Below are 25,422 nucleotides of genomic sequence, written 5' to 3'. Positions count from 1 at the left end.
TTGTTAAAGGGTGCAGCCTCTTACTCATAGAAGGGGTGGTGATTTTTCACCTAGGGAACTTTCTAGTTACCTGTGTGTATTTTTCAAACGTAGGGACCCAAATGGATCATAGCACTACACCAAGATCTGAGCAGCAGTTAACAGTGGCTTCTCTAAAATGATACCAAGCAGATGATGCATGGAGGCCTTAGTGACCCACAAAGATCACTTGATCTGTGTGGTATTGCTAATGGTCTTTCTTGCCTCGGTTTGGGCCTTCACTGATTATGAAATGCCTTTTTGCATGTCCTTGCGTGTGTATTTTTCGCTGCTACTATAACAGTTACCTCCTGAATTGCTACAAAAAAACAATCTTCAGATTCTCTGGAACATGAAATCCTATAAACTTCCCTCCGAAATTTCCAAGTACAGAACACACAGTGTGCCCTCATGATACTGGGGAGTTGGTTTTCAGAGTTCTGTCTTATGTTCTGGCACACTTAAAAGGTAAAGGCCTGCGAATAGTATATTTCACATCTGTGAATTTTCCCTCAGTTTTTAATTATGTTTTCCTGATAGCAGCTGACCAGATGGAGATGCAGGTGCCTGGGTGGCTCAGTCAGTTGGACATCCGATTCTTGGTTTTGGCTCAGGTCATGATCTCTCGGTCCTGGGATCAAGCCCTCTGTCGGGCTCTGTGATCCGTGCTCAGTGCAGAGTCTGCTTCCGATTCCCGTTTCCTACCCCCGCTCGCTCACACCCTCTCTCTCTCTCTCTCTCTCTCTCTCTCTCTGAAATAAATAAATAAAATCTTTAAAAATATATATATTCTAGTACTGGATATACCTCAGATGCACCTTTTATTTTATAGTTGAAACAAAAACAAGGAAGCCTTTCTAGCCAGAAGATACATTCCAGTTGTGTATCTAATTTATTCTATAAGCTCTTGTGTAGCAGAACATCAAGCCACTGGGCTAAATAATATGAATATGTCATATGAACACAATTTATACGTGGTTTGAAATCCAGAAAGGGAGAGTAAACTAGAGAGAGAACTAGCCAGCACAGAAATCAGCAGTGCATGACAAATACCACATGAGGATTACAGATGAGAAGTGCTGCAGGAACTCCCAAGTAGGGAAGAACAAAGACAGGCTTCAGGAAGAAGCTCTCACTGGTCTCGTACGTCGGCCATGTTGCTCTAAGGCATGAGTGACACAGACCGGAAGCCAGGACTGGAGAGTCTGTCTCAAGAGTGGCCCGTTTCCACTTGAGGAAAGACAGCATGAGGCTGGGCACATCCCGAGAGATAAGGACAAGAAGTCAGTTAAGCAAGAGAGAGACAAATGTGATCGTGTAGGCACTAGGAAATAGTGACAGGCGTTTGGGTGGGTGGCTGACTCTGTCGCTGTCGTGTTTCAAACAGATTGATTTGGTGGTGACGTACTCATTTAGGAGCAGATAAAGCAGGGGTTCAGTCAAAGTTGCTCCAGTGGTTTAGGAAGGAGACGATCAAGGTCTCTGCTAGCAGGGTAGCAAGTGGTGTGCTGTTGGTGGGAATATGAACGGATACAGAATTTTGGAGGCAATGTGACAGTATCTATTAAAACTAAAAATGAATATCTATTCAGTGACCAAGCCGTTTCACCTCTCAGAGATACCCTGACACTAGGGCCAAAGGCGGTATGAATAAGAGAATTTGCTGTAACATTAACTATAAGGGAAAAACATAGAAATAACCTAATGGCTCATCAGTAATGTGATGGGCAAATAGATTGTGATACCAAATGGAATTCTGGGTGACAATTTAAAAAGCATGTTGTTAATCTGTAAGGAATTACCTTTAAAGCATAGTGTTGAGTGTGGTAAGGGAGAAAAGAGCCAGTTTTAGAACTGTAAGGACAGCTTGGTTCCATTTTTCTGAAATACATATGTATCTTATAATTATAAAACCAAGTCTGGAAGAGTGTGCAACAAACTGATAATAAGTGGCCATCTCTTTGGAAGGCACTAAGGTTAGAATAGGTGGTAAATTGGACAGATGTAGCAAATTAAAAAAAAAAAAAGGTAACTGGTTAAATTCTAGTATCAGATAAACAGCAACAGAAATGTTTAGTATAGGAGTGCCTGGGTCGCTCAGTCGGTGAAGCAGAGGTTAAGCATCTGCATTTGGCTCAGGTCATGATCCCAGGGTCCAGGGATTGAGTCCTCCATCATGGCTCCTAGCTCAGCGGGGAGTCTGCTTTTCCTTCCCCCTGCTTGTGCTGTCTCTCTCTCTCTCTCTTTCTGAAAAATAAATAATTCTGTGAGGATGACTCTTGTTTTATTAAAGAGGAAACTGGGGTTCAAAGAGGGTAACTGTCACATTTCATCACTTCTAAAATGTCCATTTGGAGCGCACTGTACAGTCACTGCCAACAGGCTCCAGTCACGACTGAGTTGGTACCGACTGCGCACGTGCTGGAGAACTTGCCGAATTAGTCCGTGACTTGGATGAAAATCCTGCCGATACAGGGGTGCTCTTGATCACACAGAGGACAGAATCATGTGGGAAAACACAGACATCAAAAACTCTTGAATGGAAAAGTGATGTCAGAGAACAGAACTATGAGGGAGAAAAATTTTAACCCAGTTATTTCACTCAAATTTTAATTGTGGTGTATGTTCAAGAACGATACATAATAAAAATCCAAACCTGAAAAAGTCTAAGGAGTCCTTTTACTAAGTGTAACTAAAGCTTCTATGTGATAAGAAAAAGTTGTGTCACAGTTGAATTGGCAGTTGTCTTCCTTCTTTAGTGGTCCATTAAAATAATAGTAAATCTTAAAATAGATGGTAGTGTTTTAGATTCGGTGAAATACCCAAAGATGCCTAGTTTCACCTGGTGGGAAAGGTACAGTCAGAACCTCATAAGCCCATCCCCTGAGGCACTGTGGTGAACCATGTAGGGAATAGGATTGGACACTTTTTAACCTTACTCATAATTAGTGTTTTGCATTTCAAGAATTTGAGAATTGTCAGGGAAATGGCAGTGATAAAAAATCTCATGTCTTTAAAACAAAGCAAAACAAAATATCGTGTCTTTAGCGTTATTTGGAGAAACCTTGAGTCCTCCAAATGCCAGATAAACAGTGGTTAATATTACATCTATATAACACATATGGTACTTTCCAGTGCACTTACATACATGCACATTACCTGATTATATAACAGGAGGTGTCACCCCATGTCCTCCTCCCACTGACCAGTGAAGACACTGATACAAGTGGAAATTAGGCAAAATGATTATACTGCTAAGAAGGAAGAATGAACAGATCCCAAAGGAAAACCGAGAGTGTAGTCCACGAAGCCTCTAACGTTCAGCCTGCCAGACAGGTCCTGAAAAGCATGAGTGTGCTGGATAATATCCCAGATTTGGATGGATATTGGAAAGTCAGGGATTTGTTTTCTAACTGAGGTCAAAGAAGCATACAATAAAGAAATGCACTCATCTCAAGCGTGTATTCAACCTGAATGCCACCACCACCCAGATCAAGAATGAGAAAATTTCCAAAGGCTTCTTCATGCCCCTTCCCTCTCCCTAGAGGTAATGACAACACTGGCTTTTTCCAATAAAAGTGTGCACCTTCTTGTGTATAGCTTTAATTACTCAACATCATATCTGTGAGAGAAGTTTTTATTTTTCTGTGTACCGGTAGTTGTACCAGTTTCCTAAGTGGTTTAAACTAATTTGTATTTCTCCATCAGTACCGTGAGAGGGTCAGTTGCTCCATAGCTTTGTCAACACTTGGTGTTGTCAACTTAAGCGATTGTAATGGTGTTTAGTTATGCTTTTGATTTTCAATTCCATGGTGACTAATAAGAGTAAGCACCTCTTCATAAACTTCTGGACATTTGGATTTCCTCTTTTGTGAAGTGCCTAGTCACGTCTTCCACCACTTTTAAAGATTGTGTTGTATGCCCTTTTTCTGATTGATTTCTAGGAGTTCTTTGTGTATTGAGGGCTCTTTGTATATTTGTACGTCCTTTATCAGATAATGTACAGCGCTAAAGTCTTCACCCAGTGTGTAGGAATTTTTTAATAGGATCCTTCTCCTCTCCACTCCGTGCATCAAACATGATTTGATCATCACTGGCATTCCTCTTATCCAAACACTTTAAAATATAGAGAGGCAGGACATTTCCCTAATGCTTTTTTAGCCTATTTTGACAATTTTAAGTATGTAGTAAAATATTTTTAACTACAAACTAAACATATGTGACATAGTGAAACCTCATAACTAGACATTTATGTTAGAAACTTTTCCAGTGTGCATTTTACATACCCCCAAAATGCTGAAAATACAATGCCAGATGAGAAGAGTTTTAAGAATTTTAAGTATGAGGAACAGTTCCTTCAGCTTACCCACTGTTCTGCTTTATAAATACATTGTGTGTGTGTGTGCGCGTGCACGCGCGCATGCGTGTGTTTGTGTGTGTGTTAGGGGGTGTAAATACCGTATTATTCTTAGATGTATAATAGTATAAGATAAAAGTAAATCCCATTCAAGTATAAGGTATTAAGGAAACACCAGTAAGCACTGGCAGACCTAGTACCTCTTGGCAAACCCCAACACGTGTCGTGTCTGACAGATTGTAATGACTAGAAAATCTGTGCTGAAAGTTGCCTGGTGCCCCTAATTTTTATATTTTCCAAAGATTGCTGCCTATTAACTTAAACGTGGTTGGCAGAAGGGACATTTATATGTATATTCATATTAAATTGTATTAAATATTAAAATTATACATCATTACATTATATAAAGTGATATTAAAATGTATTTTTATAAATAAATATATATATATATAAAAATTTCAACTGGCAACTCAGAAGAACATCAAAATTAAAAATCAGGCTTAGTTGGTTGAGTGTCCCAACTCTTCACCTCAGCTCAAGTCTTGATCCCAGGGTCGTGAGTTTAAACACTGCATTGGGCTCCATACTGGGTATGAAGCCTACTTAAGGAAAAAGGTCTGGGGGTATCTGAGTGGCTCAGTGGTTTAAGTGTGGACTCTTGATTTTGGCTGGGGTCATGATCTCAGGGTCTTGAGTTTGAGCCCCAAGTGGGGCTCTGCTTAAGATTCTCTCTCCTTCTCCCTCTACCCCTCCCCCATGGTCATGTGCATGGTCTCTCTCTTTCTCTTTCTCAAAAAAAAAAAAAAATCACCCACAATCCTACCAATTTAAACACTTGACAGAAAAAAGCAGAAGTCTCTTCCTTTTGTTCCTCCTTCCTACCCTCACCTCCAGTGGAACAACTTTTAACTGTAGCTCCTTCCCAAAATTTTCATATGTGTTCAGATAAGGTTACCAGACTTAGCAGATGAAGACACTCAGTTGAATTTGAATTTCAGATGAACAACTTCTTCTCCATATAAATAATCTCACATATTGCATGGGACATAGTTAAACTCAAAGAGTCTTTGTTGTTCATCTGAAATTACAGTCTAAAGAGTGTTCTGTGTTTTATCTGGCCACCCAGATGCAGACATAGCCACATATACATTAACGTGTACACTTGCCTTTTATCAGACTCAGATCAAGCTGTATGTAATCCCCGAGGCTTATGCCTTTTGCTGTTGATTTAGCTAGCTTACAGAATTACCAAGGTTCTTCCTAATGGCTGCTTCATATGGCCGCGTAGACTCATCACTTATCTCTCTCTCTCCTCCTATTGGTAGACATCTTAGGTATTTCCATTTTTTTTTTTTTACTCTTTGAAACAACCTACCATTGATCCTCTGCGTATTGACTTACTATAGACTCATGTTGCTGCTTCTGTAGGGTGAATTCCTAGAAGTCATAGTGTATTTTAAAAACATTGTTCAGTTCCTTTATACTTATTCACCAGGGCCCACGGCGTGGGCAGCTGAGGGCCAGGTGCACCTGAAGCGCAGGTCAGGAGGAGCCTGGGCAGAGCTGATGGTTCGGTGTAGACACCGTGCTGGACCTCTCAGAACCAGCCTCCCCTCCATTGTCCGAGTCATGATACCAGGCACTGTTGTTCCCCATCGTGACCCAGTGCCTGCCAGGAAAGGTGACTTGTGACACGAATTTAGAATGAATGACTCTGGATTTACTGAAGGGCTTATTGTGAAGGGGGTTAAATGAAACAACGTCTGCAGAGTGCCTGGGATGCTTATTTTTCTCATCCACCGCCATTTCCAGTTCCTCCCTTAGCATTAAGGGCCTCTAACTTAGTGAGGGAGACAGCATGGTACAGTGAAGTAGGGTAAGTTCTGTAATAGAACCGTACTTAGAGGGCTCTGGGATGACAGAAGAGGGCGCCTAACTTAGCCTGAGGGTGTGAGGAGAATTGCCCAGGACTTGGCCAAGATCTACTTAAAGTGTGTCTTCAAAGATAAATTGGAAAGAGCCAGACAGACAGATGTGTGTGTGTTAGGGAAGAAAGGCAATGGAGGGAACATCCCAGACAGAGGAAACAGCATTGAAAAGGGGCAAGATATTGGGGCACGTGTGGCTCAATTGCTTAAGCATTTGCCTTCAGCTCAGGTCATGATCTCAGGATCCTGGATCAAGCCCCCTGTCAAGCTCCCTACTCATTGGGGAGCCTGCTTCTCCCTCTGCCCCGCCCCCCTGCTCATGTTCTCTCTTTTATGCTCTTTGTCTCTCTTTCAAATAAGTAAATAAAATCTTTTTTAAAAAAGATATAATAGAGTCTTTCACCTTTGGACCATAGAAACAACCAGAAGTAAAACCAGAGGTGGTTAGAAATCAGACATTAATGTGCTTTAGGTCGCAAGCTAAGTTCTACCTTTGTCTTATAGACAGTAGAGGACTTCTGTATGATTCAGACTTATATTTTAGATATATATTTGAGTCGACACTGTGGAGAAAAGATTAAAGATGCTTCAGTCCAGAGATTGATAGCTTACTTGTGTTGGAACACTATTACAACCAACCAGGCAAGAGATACTGGCAACTTGACAACGACGATGGAAATGGGAGAGAAGGACTGATTTGAAATATAATTTAGGAACTATAATTACAAGGATTTGGTGACTGGTTAGCTGTGTGGTCAGAAGAAGAGAAGGAGTCTAAAATGTCAGATTTTGACTTGATCATTTAGGTGGAGAGTGACAGAGGCTGAAGAACAGAGTTTGATGGAGATGAAAAAAATTGTTACTTTTTAGGGACATACTGAGATTGCAGTTGCTGTGGAATATTCTAGAAAACATGAATAGGAAGCTTTGAAATCTGCATGTCTGAAGCTCAAGAGAGCAGTCCCCGACACCATTATGACTTGCGATACCTCAGAATATGTTCAAATGTTGGAGCCATAAATGAATATGGTGAGGAGGTTAAGGCAGAATTTAGAATTTAAGATACTTTTGAGACACATAATTGGGAACACAAACAAATGGCGAATGTAGTAACCACTGTAGGTAAAAGAACAGGGAACTTACTAGAAACCCAGAGAAGGCAATAGTGAAAGCCCAGATGAAAGTGGAGACCATGATATGGTGGTTTTCTCTCAGCAGCTTTAATTGTAGGAGTGGGGATGGGCAAGACAGTTAACTAGGGTGAGGCCTTGGAGGATCGGTGTGAGAAGTGTGAGATGATTTTGTGGTGCCTGGAAAGAGAATGATCAGAAATACTGACTGGGAATTTCGGGTGGGCCAGGAAAGGACTTGAGGGCAAGAGGGGCCTGTTTAAGACAACGATCAGTCCAAGAAGGTTGGGGGAGGGACATCCTTAAATCAGAGCAGCACTCAGTGTCTTTATGTACCTACACCTGGATACTCTTAATATTAACGTTTTCTAGCCAATAGGGCCGCCCACCTTTCCCTGGACAATTGCTGTTGCACTGCCTATTTTAATGTGAACTTGCTGAATTCTTCTAAGACGGTTATTAGATTCTTAACCTCTTGTTTCAGTTTTGGTGCATAGCTCTTCGGTTCCATTTAGCTTAAAGATCCCCTCTGCTCTTGACCTCCGTGTTTTTCCTGACAAGATACGACCACCCAGAGCCTCTTCTTCCTGTAAGTGGAAGGAGTTACTAGTGAGGAGCATATGGTTCTCCTCCCCCTGGAGATGCATTTGCTCTCTCCCAACAGGCTCAGCTTAAAAATTCAGTCCTTGCAACAACACGGAATAAAAAATGTTGAGCCCGCATAAACAGCTGTGCACGCAGCTTTACCCAAAACAGATAATATGCACAGATGTGTTTATGGGAAGGAAGCATGAATACACAGTGTGTTGTTTTCAGCTTCTCACCACTGCAAGGATATCTTTTCTTTTTCAAGGAAAGAGGTACGTTGTGGTAAGCAGTGTTTTATGACCTATAATAAAAACCCTTGTAAAGACCATTTTTTGACCAAATGAAGCTAAGTGTTCTTTTCAGAGTCCTCATTTGCTCCTCTCCCCCTCTCTGTATTGGAATGCACAGAGTTCAGCATTAATGGATAACATAAGGAAATAATATCACAAATTCTAGTTCTTATTTGTTAAACTGGGGAAGCAACCAAAGTTAATTATGTAATAAAATTCATTAGTAATGTTTTTCCCTACTCAGTAGTAGCTTCTGAATATATATGTTGATGAAGTAAAAAATTATGTTGCGTTCTTAGGGTAAATGGTTAAGAACACATGAAAGAACCCATCAGACTGAGGGAACCTCCCCAGTTGGGGGCCTCGTAGATAAATCAGTTCAGGTACAAGGTAAAAAGCAACTTAAAACCCCCTTCGAAAGTTGGGTTATTTACAAAAAGAGGCCTGTCATGCATTCAGTAAATAATAACAGTTAATTTCTAAGGATGCTTCTAGATCTAAGATGCTTGTAGTCTTTAGGCTTTCAAAATAAGGAAAAGGCAGCATAACATTTGATTTAATTAAAATAAATATTTTAAGGTTTGTGCCATCTAATATGCGCACCATAGTGTTTGTTGATCTTAATGATGACTGTTTGGAAAGATGGGAGGCTGTCCATGTACTAACAAGAGAAAACTAGATGGCTCTGAACTTAGCCGGATGCCATTGTTGATGATGGGTCCTCTTCTTGACTAAGTGGCACCAGTCCGGAGACTGTTACCCAAGCTAGGAGGCTCACACACGAGTTTGAATCTTCACAACCACCCTACCAGAAAATGTTATCCCCATTTCTTGGATGAGGAGACTGAGCCTGGATGCTAGGGGAGGGGAGCTTAAATAACGGGCCCAAGGCCCCCCAGCATGTAACCTAGAGATGTAGCGGAGCCCTCAGAAGATGGCCTGTTGGGGCGGCTGGGTGGCTCAGTGGGTTAAGGCCTCTGCTTTCGGCTCAGGTCATGATCCCAGGGTCCTGAGATCCCGCCCCACATCGGGCTCTCTGCTCAGCGGGGAGCCTGCTTCCCCCTCTCTCTCTGCCTGCCTCTCTGCCTACTTGTGATCTCTCTCTGTCAAAAAAATAAATAAAATCTTAAAAAAAAAAAAAAAAGATGGCCTGTTAAGGCTGAACCGTGAAAACATTCACACACTGCATTTGGCTCTTGACTTTCCTCTTGTTTCCCCCTTCTGGTTCTAGTGCAGACTCTATTGTCTTAGGTCTAGAGTAGAATAATAGCCTCCTTACAGTGCCTCCTATCTATTCAGTGTGCTAAAGCATCCGTAAGAACACACCATTCTTTTAAAGTTTCACTAGTTTCCTGCTGACTACAAGATAAGTCTGTCTAAACTCTCTACACAGGCCCAGCCGTAAACCCCTTTGCAAGGTGGTCTCGTTTAGCAGTCCAGAGGTGTTGCTGGTCCTCGAATGTACGTAGGCACTTTTTCTCTGAAGCCTCTGTTACTTAGGTCTTCCGGGCAGATGCTTCCCCAGCATCAAACCTGATAGTACTCCAAGGTCAGTGTGCACACTGCTGCTTCCTTGGTGCTTAAAGTCAGTGCCTATGGCACCTATGCCATTTGTCGTCCTTGCCCCGTACTAACTTGAAGCTCGTGGGTGTAGATTTCTATCTTCTCTTCCCAGACAACAGTGCCCTGAGTCTCTTTCTCAAGTGTGTGTGTGTGTGTGTGTGTGTGTGTGTGTGTGTAACGTCACCTACACAATGCCTGACACACAGTAGGGACGTCATACTTCTTTGGAATAAGTGGTAGCAATGCGTTGTGTGCACTTTACACCATATAAAATACTTAAATATTTCATGTCCTGCTTATTATAAATAATTATGTATTATTACAGTATACATAATTATATATAAATATATAATATCTTATTAAGTCTCCTCAAGGTTATTTCCATTTTTATAGATGTGAAAACCGGGGCCCACAACTGTTGCAAATGACTTGCCTTAAATTATGTAACTAGTAAGCAGAAATTCAGATGCAAGCTTTTAGCTCTAAATTCAGTGGCCTTTCTAAGTCATACTGCCCTCAAAAATGGAAATTTAGATCCCACATGCAGGTGGCATGCTTAGGTTATATACATTTCCAAGAGAATTTTCTTCTGTCTTTCCACTTGGCAAACAACTTGATAAATTCTTAGTGAATACCCAGTAAACCACAGTGGAGGATTGTAGCCTTTTCACTAACGACTCAGGAATCAGCATAATTGGTGAGGATGTTTTATATAACTCCCGTGCGTGGATCCAGGAGCATAAGTCATTATACTGCATCTTCATGCCTGTCTATGCACTGTTAGGTAATTCATCAAATCAAGTAAAATCAGCAGGCCTCTGTGGAAGGTGCCTTGTTGGATTCTGTGGCGAGTATAAACAAGACCGGCATTCCTATTTCTCAAGAAATTTACAGTTTAGCTCAGTAGCACTTGACAATTTAAAAAACAAATCAAATATCTAATATTTATTAATAATAATAATGTCTCTGGAGGCAGGGCAGAATTCACCCTGATTTTTTTTTTTAAAGATTTTATTCATTTTATTAGAGAGAGAGAGAATAGGAGCACAAGCAGAGGGAGAAGCAAACTCCTCACTGAATGTGGAGCCCAATGTGGGGCTCGATCCCAGGACCCTGAGATCATAACCTGAGCCAAAGGCAGACGCTTAACTGACTGAGCCATCCAGGTGCCCCATCCTGATTTTTATGAATAAAAAAACTAGGTTCAGAATAGGTGGGCCTTGGTTAGTCAGTTTGAAATGGAACTCAGTAGTACTGGATTAAGAGACCACACTTAGAGAAACATTGATGTGGTGATAAGAAATTAAGGTATTAGGAGATTTAGCCAGTGGTCTAATTTTGCGCCTAAGTGATATGTTAAGCAAAGTGCTTTGATCCATAGATTGTTACTCTTAGGGATGAGAAAGGGTAAGTGATTGACTTCGAGTCATACCTCTGACTGTGGAACAGTGCTAAAATCTATGTCTCTTGATGGTCAGATGTCAAGAATTTTGGATAGAGGTGGTAAGATAGAAAGAAAACATCTTCCCCTGTTTTTACTCCATGCTTCAGTGTTCATTATAGACCTAGGGGTATTGTATTTCTGAAATAATGAACCAAAAGTCTTAACAGTCGTAGGAAGGTGCTCTAATGGCTAGCAGGTAGGAATACTGATTTCTGCTATGCCTCTTTGTTCCCTGTTCCCTAATCCAAAACTACTTTTTCTGATTTCCCTAGAGTTTTATCACCTGCTAAACTATTCCTCGTTGGGAAGAGTCAGTGAGTTCTTTTTAAGCTCATGGTTTTTATAGATTTCGTAGTCATTTCGAGTTGAGTTTGGGTCTCACTCCTCTGTGAAAAGCCATTAAACGTTTATAGAGGCCTGTTAATACAGTGTCCTAGGAAGTCTAGTACATCTGAAGGAAGAGTGATTAAAGCAGAGCCTTCTTTAAGAAGATGGGGCCATAGAGCAGTGAGTGAGTAAAGATGAAGGGACGGCCCCAGGAGTCCAAGACCAGAGAGCCAGGTGGGCTATGTCTGAAGGCATTCAAGCATGAGAATGATGGGGTGGGATCAGGTCTGCATGTTAAAAAGATCAGGCTAAGGGCACCTGGGTGGCTTAGTCTGTTAAAAAGCCAACTCTTGATTTCGGCTCAGGTCATGATCTCAGGGTTAGGAAATGGAGCCCAGCTTTGGGCTCCACACTCAGCAGGGAGTCTGCTCCAGATTTCACCCCCCCCCCCAACAACTCTCTCTCACCCTATCCCTCTCTCTAAAAATAAATAAATAAATCTTCTTTAAAAAGCCTTTTAGCTAGAGATAGTGTGCAAATAAAAGTAGAATGGCACACAACCATTAAAAATTGAGCAATAGATCTGTATTCCTTGACATGCAAATGACTTCAGTATACATTGTGATGTGAAAAAGGCAGTTACAAAATCACATACACTAATACACCATTTATAAAACAGAAAATAACTTTTTATATGAAAATATATATATAGAGAGAGAGAAATATTTGGGGTGGATACACCGTATGTTAATTTTGGTTATCTTTGGATGGGAGAATTGTGGGTGATATTTATGTTTTCCCTTGTGGTTGTTTTTTTTTTTTTATGTTAACAGTGAATATGTGTTAACATTTCTAATCCGAAACATAGAAGTTCTTTTTCTTTTGGAGAACAGTGAGGCTGGGAGAGGGACCTAGTATGAAATGCCATGACAAGATTAAGTTAGGAGTAGAATATCCCATTGGTTGTGGCAGACGAGTGGTCATTGGTAATCTTGCATGAGCTGCTGCCTCTCCACTCACTGTAGTGATGTGATGTGGATGAGAAATAGGAAAATGTGCATTACTGTGTAAAGACCATTGTCTGAAAAAAGAAGGGGAGAGATACCTGGCTGCCTCAGTTGGTGGAGCATGTGACTCTTTATCTCGAGATGGTAAGTTGAAGCCCCATGTTAGGTGTAGAGATTTCTTAAAAAAGGAAGGGAGTCGCTTGGGTCATTTATTGGTCAAGGGACAATAGAGAGGAAAGAAGGCTTGGTAGGGGAATGGCTAGTAGAGCAATGGTGACTTGAATAAGCTGAACTGAATAAGACCCAGAGCATAGCGGGAAGGTGAATACTGGGTAGAAGGCAGGAAATCCTTCCTATCAGAAGATAAAGGACAGGGCAAGATGCCAGTGCTTATAAATTTATAGGTGGACGCAAGGGATGTAATAGCATTCCCTTGATGGTCTGCGTTTCTCCCTGTAGTGGAGTGTAGGCCAGAGTGCTGAGAGAAGAAAGGAAGATAAGTTAGGGAGACAGCCGTAAAAATTCAGACTGGCCTATAAGGACAGCAGGAGGGTTTATTAGGGACCAGTAGGATTGCCTGGTGGCACTGTGATAATCAGGATTGAAGGCTGACTTCATATTGATGATGGACACATACGTGATCATTTCCCCCTACCCGCGAATAGTGCTCTGCAACATAGGTATAACAGCCAAGAAAGAAAGAGTGGTTGGGCTAATGGAGGATTAAGCTTTGTATAGAAGATAAGATAAAATGACCAACAAGAGAGATGAGCAAATTGGCAGATCTAGCAAATGGTATATGAAGAAGTTGCTCTCCAAATTTAATTAGTTATGCTGTCTAATAAGCTTATGTAAATTTAAGTGATGTGTGGATATCCCAATAAATGTAATTAAAGTAATGTAAACATTTTTTTAATTTTTTTTTTAAGATTTTATTTAAGCGAGCGAGAGTGAGCACAGGCAGACAGAGTGGCAGGCAGAGTCAGAGGGAGAAGCAGGCTCCCTGCGGAGCAAGGAGCCCGATGTGGGACTCGATCCCAGGACACTGGGATCATGACCTGAGCTGAAGGCAGCTGCTTAACCAACTGAGCCACCCAGGTGTCCCAACATTTTTTAATTAAAAATATTTTACATCAGACTTGAGTGATCACACATTCCTGGTTTTTAGCCATGGAAATAAATGGCAAATAATGGAATGCGGTCAAAGAAGTCAAAGGTCTCTGAAGTTAAGGTGCTCCCTAGAGCATCCTAGCTGCATAATGTTGAAGTCCTGCCGGAGAATGGTGAGTGTAGGTTAGAGAGGATGAGCCATAGACCCTGAGGAATATGGAGGACTGATAGCAAATGATAGCGATAAGGAAGAGGATGTGGTGACAGTAACTTGAAGGAGGTATAAGTCTCAAAGAGAGAAAGATAACCACCTGGAAATGATAATTGGGCAATAAAAAAAGAATACTGGGACAAGCCCCTTTGGGGGGGGGCTGGGGGGAGGTATTAGGCAAAGAGGGCTGTAAATGAGAGATAGTGACCTTAATAGGTTTTAGTTAATATAATTTTAGTTAAGTGTGATTTGTTAGAATAATTTTCTTTCTCTCTCTCTTTTTTTTAAAGATTTTATTTATTTATTTGAGACAGAGAGAGAGCATGAGCAGGGGGAGTAGAAGAGGGAGAAGCAGACTCTGCACTGAGCAGGGAGCCCAATGGGGCTCGATCCTGGGACTCCAGGATCATGACTTGAGCCGAAGGCAGACTCTTAACCGACTAAGCCACCCAGGCACTCCTGTTAGAATAATTTTCAACTACAAAATAGCTTTAAATATGGGCATTATTGCTGTAACAGGGCCAGAGGTGGGCAGCCCCAAAGTTGATTCAGCTATTCCACAATATCATCAAAAACCCAGACCCTTGGGCGCCTGGGTGGCTCAGTGGGTTAAGCCGCTGCCTTCGGCTCAGGTCATGATCTCAGGGTCCTGGGATCGAGTCCCGCATCGGGCTCTCTGCTCAGCAGGGAGCCTGCTTCTCTCTCTCTCTCTCTCTCTCTCTCTCTCTCTGCCTGCCTCTCCGTCTACTTGTGATTTCTGTCAAATAAATAAATAAAATCTTAAAAAAAAAAAAAAAAAAAACCCAGACCCTTGACCTCATTACACTCAGGCATTTTATGAGTGCGATGATGTCTCTCTTTCTGTTTCAAGATGGTTACTACAACTGCAAGTTAATATCCTCAAACAGTAGCACTTAGTGTAAGATGCACGGATGGTGGGGTGAAGGCTGGGAGGTGAGGAGGGAGTACAGCAAGAATTTTCTACTGTGGTCCTCTTATAAAGGGGAAAACACTTCCTGAAACTCTAGAGCAAATTTGCCCATACGTCTCATTGGCCAGATCTCATGTCCATCCCTGGATCAGTTCCTAACAAATGGGAATATGATTACCTTGGACCAGTTCGTCATGGCTGACAACCAACAATGTCTACTACAGTAGGCAAATAATAATATGCTCCGCTTTGGAGCAGAAAACCAACTTTTGTAACACATTACCTCATTTGGAGAGGAGGGAAGTACTAAGTGAGGGGGAAATTCTCAAAAGAGGAAAATGAGAAGGAAGAATGGGAAAAGATAACAAGGTATTTTTCCAGATGCAGTCATTAAAAAGCATATTGTTTTAAAAAACTATTACGAAAAATATGTGTTGAAATGGGGAAATATCCACAGTGTGTTGTTAAATGTTTTTAAAAAGATCACAAAACAGTGTGCATAGGGACAAAAATCATTTAGATCATTAGTCAATAACCTCCAGGCAATTGTGCTTTGTATTTTCTTATTTATGCAATGCTGATTTTTATATCCTGCTCTGAAAAAAAGTTATAATTCACATTGCTATTTGTAGTTTCAATTCCTGATGACTTTTCACTGTGGGTTAATAATAGCCATCATGGTGACGTAATGATTCCTTCTTTCAGACTGTCCATTTAGTCATGACATTGTCCTTCAAATACCAGCATTTCCAGGCTTGGTGAAAATTAGTTGTTCTTTTCTTATTTCTAGTTAGTTGAGACTGATTCTTTTCTTACTTTGGCATTATCATCACTTCCAGGAATGAATAATATATGGATTCTTTTCATTCCCTCTTTAGAATACATATTTTATTAATAAAATTGGCTTACAAAGCCACTTCTATTATGCTTTTATCCAGTTGCCTAGAAGCAGTAAAAATAGAAAGTCAGCACTTGGAATTAGAGGCCTTGCCTTTGTTTCTGCTGAAGAGTCCCACAGTGATGTGTTGCCCTTACTCAGTTATCCCGTATCCCCCACCCAGCCCTGGCCCAGCCGGTGCACGGTGTGATGAAGTGACAGGAAGACCAGACAGCTTGACTGGAACAGAGCTCACATGGGACTCTTGTAGCTCCTCTCCAGGTCTTCCCATTTATTGCTTGCTTTGAATTCATGAATTACAACTTTCCAGTTCATCTGAAGTTTTAAGGAACCTCCTTTAACCACCACCCACACTTTGCTTTGTCAGAATTTGTTTTGCCATTTGTGATTTTGGATGGCCATTCTTTGGGTACTTCTGATCAAAATGAGAATCGGGGGGAACCTATTTATAAAGCAGTCTTTGAAGCCCATTGTTCTTGTGGGGAATTGATCAGCATGAAGGAACTTCTATCAAGTTTTGAAGTAGAATAAAGGTGTGTGCCACACAGTAAGCTTCATGTGGAGACAGCAGATTCTGCCTGACACAGAGATAGGAGTGAGTGAAATGACCTGCCAACCGACCCAGACATGGCTTTGTTAGTCTCTACTCCATTGCTTTATGTAGTAACACTGTACCACACTTTAGGGGAGAACTGTGATTTTAAAAGATGCTGGGACTAGATCTGGCAGTTCCACTTCTGGATGGAGAGGGTGTGTGTGTGTGTGTGTGTGTGTGTGTGTGTGTGTTATCCCAAATAATTCAAAGCAGGGTTACAAAGATCTTTGGACACCCACGCTCATGGCAGCGTTATTCACAGTAGCCAAAAGGTCCATCAGCAGATGAATGAATAAGCAAAATGTGGAAAATACATACAGTGGAATATCATTCAGCCTTAAAAAGGATGGACATTCTGGCGTACGCTACCACATGGTTGAATCTTGAGGATATTATACTAGGTGAAGTAAGCAAGTCATAAAAAGACAAATACAGGGACGCCTGGGTGGCTCAGTTGGTTGGACGACTGCCTTCGGCTCAGGGCGTGATCCTGGAGTCCCGGGATCGAGTCCCACATCAGGCTCCCAGCTCCATGGGGAGTCTGCTTCGCTCTCTGACCTTCTCCTCGCTCATGCTCTCTCTCACACTCTCTCTGTCTCAAATAAATAAATAAAATCTTTTAAAAAAAAAAAAAAAAAGACAAATACAGGGACGCCTGGGTGGCTCAGTTGGTTAAGCAGCTGCCTTCGGCTCAGGTCATGATCTCAGCGTCCTGGGATCGAGTCCCGCATCGGGCTCCTTGCTCGGCAGGGAGCCTGCTTCTCCCTCTGCCTCTGCCTGCCTCTCTGTCTGCCTGTGCTCGCTCGCTCTCCCTCTCTCTCTGACAAATAAATAAATAAAATCTTAAAAAAAAAAAAAAAGACAAATACAGTATGATTCCAGTTACATTGAGGTATCTGGAGTAGTCAAATTCATGGAGACAGAGAGTTAGGAGAGTGGTTGCCAGGGTCCGGAGAGGAGGGAGAAATGGAGAATTGTTCAATGGGTATAGTTTTAAGTTTTGCAAGATGGGGGATGCCTGGGTGGCTCTGTTGGTTAAGCAGCTGCCTTCGCCTCAGGTCATGATCCCGGCGTCCTGGGAACGAGTCCCACATCGGGCTCCTTGCTCCGCGAGGAGCCTGCTTCTCCCTCTGACTCTGCCTGCCGCTTTGTCTACCTGTGCTCGCTCTCGCTCTCTCTCTCTCTGACAAAATTAAAAAAAAAATTTTTTTGCAAGATGGAAAAATTCTGGAGCTTGGTTGCACTACAGTGTGGATATACTTAGTACTAAAGTCTGCACTCAAGAACAGTTAGCTGGTCAGTTTAATGTTTATGTGTATTTTACCATGATTAAGAATTTTAAAATAGGGACGCCTGGGTGGCTCAGTTGGTTGGACGACTGCCTTCGGCTCAGGGCGTGATCCTGGAGTCCCGGGATCGAGTCCCACATCAGGCTCCCAGCTCCATGGGGAGTCTGCTTCGCTCTCTGACCTTCTCCTCGCTCATGCTCTCTCTCACTGTCTCTCTCTCTCTCAAATAAATAAATAAAATCTTTAAAAAAAAAAAAAAAGAATTTTAAAATATATACTCTTGATCCACAAAACCAAAAAAAGATTCTAGGACAAGCCCTCATTATTATTAAAGTGCTCTTCTTTTCTTTATGGCTTTTACCATCACCTTTTATGTGTAGATGATCGTGATCTTTTATTTCTATTCCTAATCATAACCGCTACCTTAAATCAATGTGTTACCAGTTTAATGTACAGTACCTTTGTTGTATATGATCCATTTTTTATTGTTTTTTTAAAGATTTTATTTATTTATTTGACAGACAGAGATTACAAGTAGACAGAGGCAAGGCAGAGAGAGAGAGAGGGATGTAGGCTCCCTGCTGAGCAGAGAGCCTGATGCAGGGCTGGATCCCAGGACTCTGAGATCATGACCTGAGCCGAAGGCAGAGGCTTGAACCCACTGAGCCACCCAGGTGCCCCTGTCCTATGTGATCCATTTTAAACTGTGGACTCCTGTAATACCCTTCATAAAAACAAACCAGATAGGAGGACTTTGGAAGAAACGACAAATCGTTATGAAGATGCTTGAAACTTGAATAACAAATTTGAAAATACTGTAATTTACACATTATAAGGAGGACAAAAATGATTATCATTGACTGTGGTTGTTTATGCCTTATTTTTTGTTTTTAAGTAGTTAGATTGTTGATGTATATTTTTGTCACTTAAACCTTGAGGGCATGACTTTGTCAACATAGATAAAGCCAAAAATCCAGAATTGTCCGTTGAAAGTTGTCATTTCTGTGATTTACTGTATGGTATAAATTGTGTGTTTTAGTATCTTTTGGTACTGATTACACCTTGTAGTTGGAAAAAGACCCAATAATATAAGTTTTTCCCATTAGGAAAGCTTGAGTTAAGTTTTCAGTTTGCTTGTTTGTTTTGTTTTTAAAGAAATGACAGGACTGAACCTCTAGAACACCTTTAAGAAATGATTTCACAGCTTTACAGATTTCTAGTATTCAGAGTAAAGTCCAGAATCTTCTAAGAGTATGTCACCAAGGACAAAACCCCACCCAAAGTCGCTGGGAGCCAGACTTCATTCCATGATGGTGTCCTGTTGAAACATACTTCCACGACACCTGCTTCAGAAAGATGGAGTGAGGGCCCCAAGTGACTGTTTGTCATAAGCAGGACTAGATGTTTAAACCTTTTGTACCAGAATTACGCATTGTAATGTTAAAAGGTTTAAATCTGTATTTAACTTAAAGAGCCTTAATTGGCAGTATCTGTAGTTTCATTGCCTTATATCACCAGGATTACTGTGAAATATGTTTCATATAAGATAGATTAATTTAGATTAAAATCTTGAGGAGCTAATTTAAAAGTATGTCTCACAATACTGTAAACGGAGATCGAACAGGTAATAAGCTTAAGAGTCCTCTGAAATGTCTTTGATCCAAGCACTTCTTGTGATTCTGAAGGAAAGGTGTTTTTTCCTGCCATGTTTAGTGTAACAGTTTTATTCGTTCGTATCATTCTCAGGAATTGGGACCATGTCTTACTCTTCTTTGTGACTGGAGTCCCTGACATAGCTGAGTGTATTTTCCCTTTGAGATTAGGTGTTACAGTGAAAGACACTAAAGATTGAGGAGGGTTTCCACATCACACTTACTATAAGTTTATACCGTGCCTCAAACTACCTCACAGTTGAATTACTGAAGATCATGAGACTTGGGCGAAAAAATTTTAAATCATTTAATTCAAAGCTCACAGAGTTCAAAACTCTTTTGTAGCCGAATATTGTAGGATTAAAAGAAAACCCTGTATGCTCACCAAAAAAAAAAAAAAAAATTAATAGCCTAGTAAAATCTGAAGAATAGTAATCTTACATAAAATCAACTTACCATAAATCTATAAGCATCATTTACATGGAATCAGCATTACATGGGTTGACACTACTTAAACTGTGCTGGTTGTAATAGTTATAATGGTAACAAGCCATTCTCATGTACCCCAGCCTTTAAAGAAGGGGGACTAGACTCTTGGTAGAAGTTCCAAAATAACGTGACTAAAACCAAATAATGATGATGGCATATCCCAGGGAAGAAAACCATGCAGCCATTAGAAATCATGTTCTAGGGGCACCTGGGTGGCTCAGTGGGTTTAAGCCTCTGCCTTCAGCTCAGGTCATGATCCCAGAGTCCTGGGATCAAGCCCCACATCGGGCTCTCTGCTCAGAGGGGAGCCTGCTTCCCTTTCTCTCTCTGCCTGCCTCTCTGCCTACTTATGATCTCTGTCAAATAAATAAAATCTTAAAAAATAATGTTCTATTAAAAATATATATATATAGTAGTAGAATTTTGTTTACATGGCAAAAATATTCATATTGAATTGTTAAATGCCTTTAAAACAACCCAAAAATAACATGTACAGAATAATAATTTTTATTTATAAATACATGTGTATATTAATACTCTTTATATGTGCTATATGTTGTGTATATATGTAAGTACTGTATATTTATTCCTATAACTATAGCAACATCTGTAATTTTTGAAAGACCAGAAAGACAAACATTGTTTAATGGTAAAGTTTTCTCTGTTCTCTAAATGGTAGGATTTTGAGTGATTTATGTTCTTCCTCTGGATTTTTAAAAAATACTTATTTATTTGGGAGAGAAACAGAGAGAACAGGGAGAGGAACAGAGAGGGACAAACAGACTGCATGCTGAGCGTGGAGCCCCACATGGGACTCCATCTCATGACCCTGAGATCATGACCTGAGCAGAAATCTAGAATTAGATGCTTTTAGGGCACCTGGGTGGCTCAGTGGATTAAGCCTCTGCCTTTGGCTCAGGTCATAATCTCAGGGTCCTGGGATCAGGGCCCACATCAGGCTCTCTGCTCAGCAGGGAGCCTGCTTCCCCCTCTCTCTCTGCCTGCCTCTCTGCCTACTTGTGATCTCTCTCTCTCTCTGTCAAATAAATAAATAAAATCTTAAAAAAAAAAAAAAAAGAGTTAGATGCTTAACCAACTGAGCCATCCAGGCTCCCCCATCCTCTGGATTTTTAAAACAATTTCTGCATTAAGCATGTACCGATTTAGTAGTTAAGAAAGATGTACATCTTGTATAAATAAATACACAAATAAAAGCCATACACACTTTTTATTTTTTAACTCTGTGGTTCAGGCTTTTTATAAACTTTAGATGGGCTTTACTGTTAATTAATTAGTTCAAATTTTAAAATTTTTATTCTGTTAATGGCCTGCTTAAACTATCTGAGCACTGAAAAATGAACCAAACCGATTTATTCTTTGTGCAGTGTTAAACGGATGGTGTTTAGGATAGAAGAAGGGAAAGATGGTAGGCTAGCATGGCATTACTTTACGTTAATCATGCTGTTTAAAATCCAGGCCTTACAAGTCATGTGCATACATTTCCGGTAATGACTGATCTGCCCCACTACTTTTGTAAACATCACATGCTTCATTTTCACACCAGAAGTGTGTGCATTGTGAGGTGTGTGACCTGCAGTGGTTCTCAGGTCTTAAAGGACTGACCCTCAACAGTGCAGTTTTCTCTAAAGAGTTCTGCCTTTGAAAACCTAGAAGGTAAACCCTCCTAGTTCAGAATGTCCGTAGACGGGCATCTCTGAGGGATTCTAGTACACCTGTGACATTGAATTTCCAATGCTAAGGATTCAGCAGATTCGCTGACCTTGTCATTGGCCACATTTTCTTAGAGTTGTTTGTATCTGTCTCCCTGGGGAAACAGGACACTTGAATGATTGTCACTGACTGAATGCTTACCATGTTCCACAAAGCTGCCCGCCCCCCCAGCAGATGTTACTTCATGTAATTTCATAATATTATAAAAAGTGAGCACTGTCTTCTCTTCGCTTTCTGGAAAACTGAGGCTTTGGTTTTCAACAAGACCTCACGTAAAGACAGAACTCCCAGCTCTGAAGGAAAAACCAGTACTGTCAACCAGTAACCAAATAAGGTCCATCTAATGAACAAGGGTGTCCGCACAGCTTCTGCCAGCTCTGAAGCCCATGATGCTGCCTTCCCATTTGTCTAATCCTTATATGAACAAAATAATTCCATCCTCCCTTGTATACACCATTTGTACAATATTTGGGAGGGTAGGTCAGTCTGGTTAACCCAAGATCTCAAAGGATCAAATAGTCAGTATCTTGAATTCCTACTTTCACACACTGTTTCTGAGGTTTAAAACTTCTCATTTTACCAGTTCCAAAGTTAGAGAAAGATGGGACATTGGTTTATTTTTTGGAAGTCCCCCCTACTGCCAGACCCATGCTGGTCGGTAGTGATAGCATTAAGAGCTGCCATTTATTGAACGCGTACTACTTTGCTAAGTACTTTACAAACAATGATCCTGTGAAGTAAGTTTTGTTGTTTTCCCATTTTACAGACGGGAATGGAGGCTTGGGGGACGTTAAATGGCTTACTTGGCTTTATGTACTCATTCTGTCATTGATCTAATAAAGGAGTTCTTTGGGGATTTGAACCCACTTTTTCTAGACTATAGTTTGAATCACGACTGACTTCTTGGCTAGTGTTTTTACTTTGAGATAATTGTATATACCTGTGAATCAGTTTCTTGGCCTATAAAATGAGGGTAATGCTATTATTAACCCAGTGTTGGGTTGTGTATTGAGTTACTAAACAGAATGTGTTTAGAACAGTGCTTGACATGTAGTGATTGCGTAGTGTTAGGTGCTATAAAAATAATAGGGATTACCATTATATTACTACCATTTACTTGGTTTTAATTGTGTAAGTAACATATTAAACCATATAAAAATACATGAAATAAAAAGTATCTCGGTCTTACTACTTACTTCCTCTCCCCAGTTTACTATAGACACCAGTTTGATATTTTTCCTCCAGAATATTTCCAGTGCCACGTGAAACTATTTTTAAATTTTCCTTTCATTAATAGAATACAGGTCAATGTGAAATTTTTTGTTAGTGACCTTGAGAATGGGAGACTGGAGAGGTGGAAAGGGAGACAGATTGATTTCTTCAGTAAATACTTGTCAAATGCTTTCCAATGCTAATGATTCCGCATGTTGAATTCTGTTTCGACAGTTTATTGATTTTCTTTTTTTCATTTTATTTAGGACATGATGTTTCAGCTTCTCCGAGGTCTAGATTTTCTTCATTCTCACCGAGTAGTGCATCGTGACCTAAAACCGCAGAACATTCTGGTGACCAGCAGTGGACAAATAAAGCTGGCTGACTTCGGCCTTGCCCGCATCTACAGTTTCCAGATGGCTCTTACCTCAGTGGTGAGTGAGAATGTGCTGTTGTTTCATTAAGCTTATATTTCCTCTATTAAATGATGTACTGCCCCCATACCATGCCCCAGAGATTATCACTGCCTCTGGTCAGGTTGGGGTACAAAATGTCTTTGCGCCCTTTAAAAAGCAGGGCTAGAAAGAAAGGGTTTTGCTTACAATTACAGGTACAAACAGAGTTGGCTCGTCACGGACAGGATCCATTGCAGAAATAGTCTGTTATGTTGTCGCCACTAGAAAGGAATCAGTTAAAAATTTCCAAATGCTTTTTCTCATAACCACTGTTTTCAGAGCTGCATACAGAGAGAATGGGGAAACACAGCTCAAGGGTTTAGGGAGGAAGAGCCCCAGGAATGTTGATCTGTCTGTAGCGTCCTGGTTTGAGAAATAGCCAGGTGCCTGTGCAGGTGTGTGAAAGCTCTCTTCTGAAGCTCTGGTGCCGACTATGAAGAAGAAATTAAATTTACAGTGAACCAGGATGCCCCATGAACAAGCAGCACCATCCCTCCCACCCTGCCAACTGCACCGCTGCCTATCAGTAGGCACTGATAACATTTATCTTTGAAAGACCTGTTTTACATGTAGTGAATTCATGTGGAGATACAAAAAGCCAAGGAATGTCCCTCTATTGTCCTACTTCCTTGGGGTAGGAGGTTGATGCTGAGAATCCCCTTGGGTCCACGAAGACTATAAAAATTGTCCTCAAAGCATTAGATTAAGCCTTAAGAGAAAGACTCTTCTGGGGTGCCTGGGTGGCTCAGTGGGTTAAGCCTCTGCCTTCAGCTCAGGTCATGATTTCAGGGTCCTGGGATCGAGCCCCGCATCGGGCTCTCTGCTCCGCGGGGAGCCTGCTTCCTTCTCTCTCTCTGCCTGCCTCTCTGCCTGCTTGTGATCTCTGTCTGTCAAATAAATAAATAAAATCTTTAAAAAAAAAAAAAAGAGAAAGACTCTTCTTGGGTCAGTATGCCATTTTTCACAGTCCATCTCTAGCCTTGAAGCGATTCTCAATGAAGGGCCACATGGTCCTGGGTGGAGGGCACTGTTGAGAAATTTATGGCGGCATCTTTGGTCATCCTAATGACTTGAGGGATGGCAGTGGCTACAAGGAGGCTGATACTCTGCCCACCAAAGAATTGTTTACCCAAATTCCAGTAATGCTTCAGCTTAGAAATAGACAGAAGGGCAGTTGGACATTCGCTGAGATAACTTGTCTTAGGAAAACGTCTAGTTTACAAAAGTGTTCCATTTCTCCACCCCCAGAATATGGAGACTACATCTTGGACATGTAAGACCACATACTTTCTCAGCATTTTATGCTTTATCTGGGGCATCAGAATTTTTACAGATGCTTCCTTGGAGTGTGTCACCATTGTTGAAAGATAAATCATACTTTTCAGAAGACAAGACAGTAGATTGTATTTAAAGGTTACACCTCAGCTTTGGGCTGGGTCGAGTGAACCCTTGTATTCTTACGTGATCACAGCCGAACTGCTGAGTCTGTGGCTTTCCCTGGTGGGAAGGGTTAGGTAGGCTGTGGGCTTCCCTAGAATATAGTTGTGCATAGTGTTTGGAGTCCCTGAGGAAAAGCTTAAAATAGGCTTTGTCATTCCAGTGGTTATCAGGGGAACAAATGGAAGGAGCTGAGCTCCTTGGGTACTTTCATTGAGGGAAGCATGGGCACAAAAAACCATAAATAAAAACAGGAAACCCAGTTGGTTTTGTTTTGGGATTTTTGTTTGTTTGTTTTCTGGGTGTTTTTTGTTTTTGTTTTTTTTTTCTTACTAAATTTGAGGAATGATAGCCCAGCTTGTGCGTAACATCAATTAACATTCCATTCTTGCTGAAAGTTGGTATGTTCAGACAGGAAAATGTAGACAAATTATTTCATAGAGAAATGGAAAAGGGTTGTCTTAAATACCTGATTTTTCAATGTCTGATTTGTACTGTATTTCCTGTATTTCTGTATTTCCTGTGGTGATAGAAAGTAAAAAATACTAACAACTGGGAAAGACACTGCAACAAACTGGACGTTATTTGCAAGAATGATAGCTGGAATTTAATGTCGGTAATAAAGGTTATGATTCCTAAAGGGAACTGCATTTAAAATTTTTCCCATTGTTTTCTGTTTTTCTATTTAAGGAAAAGTCCATTTAGTTTAGTGATGCATTAGTTAACTTATACGTGGTGATATATAAAGACTTAAAATCAG

The 25,422-nt window shown here is 40.9% G+C and overlaps 1 protein-coding gene across 3 annotated transcripts in view; it reads left to right on the top strand.

The window, feature by feature from the left end:
• Positions 1-25,422, top strand: part of CDK6 (cyclin dependent kinase 6) — a 246,300-nt gene that overhangs the window by 93,287 nt on the left and 127,591 nt on the right. For all 3 annotated transcript variants that reach the window (XM_044246025.1, XM_044246027.1, XM_044246026.1), the window contains exon 4: positions 23,037-23,204. In XM_044246025.1, the coding sequence (XP_044101960.1) occupies positions 23,037-23,204 (168 nt within the window). The remainder of the gene's footprint in view (positions 1-23,036; positions 23,205-25,422) is intronic.

This window comes from Neovison vison, chromosome 4 (assembly GCF_020171115.1).
Source record: "Neovison vison isolate M4711 chromosome 4, ASM_NN_V1, whole genome shotgun sequence".
Lineage (NCBI taxonomy): Eukaryota > Metazoa > Chordata > Mammalia > Carnivora > Mustelidae > Neogale > Neogale vison.
The sequence above is the reverse complement of the archived record's forward strand: the minus strand, read 5'-3'. Positions and strand labels throughout refer to the sequence as shown.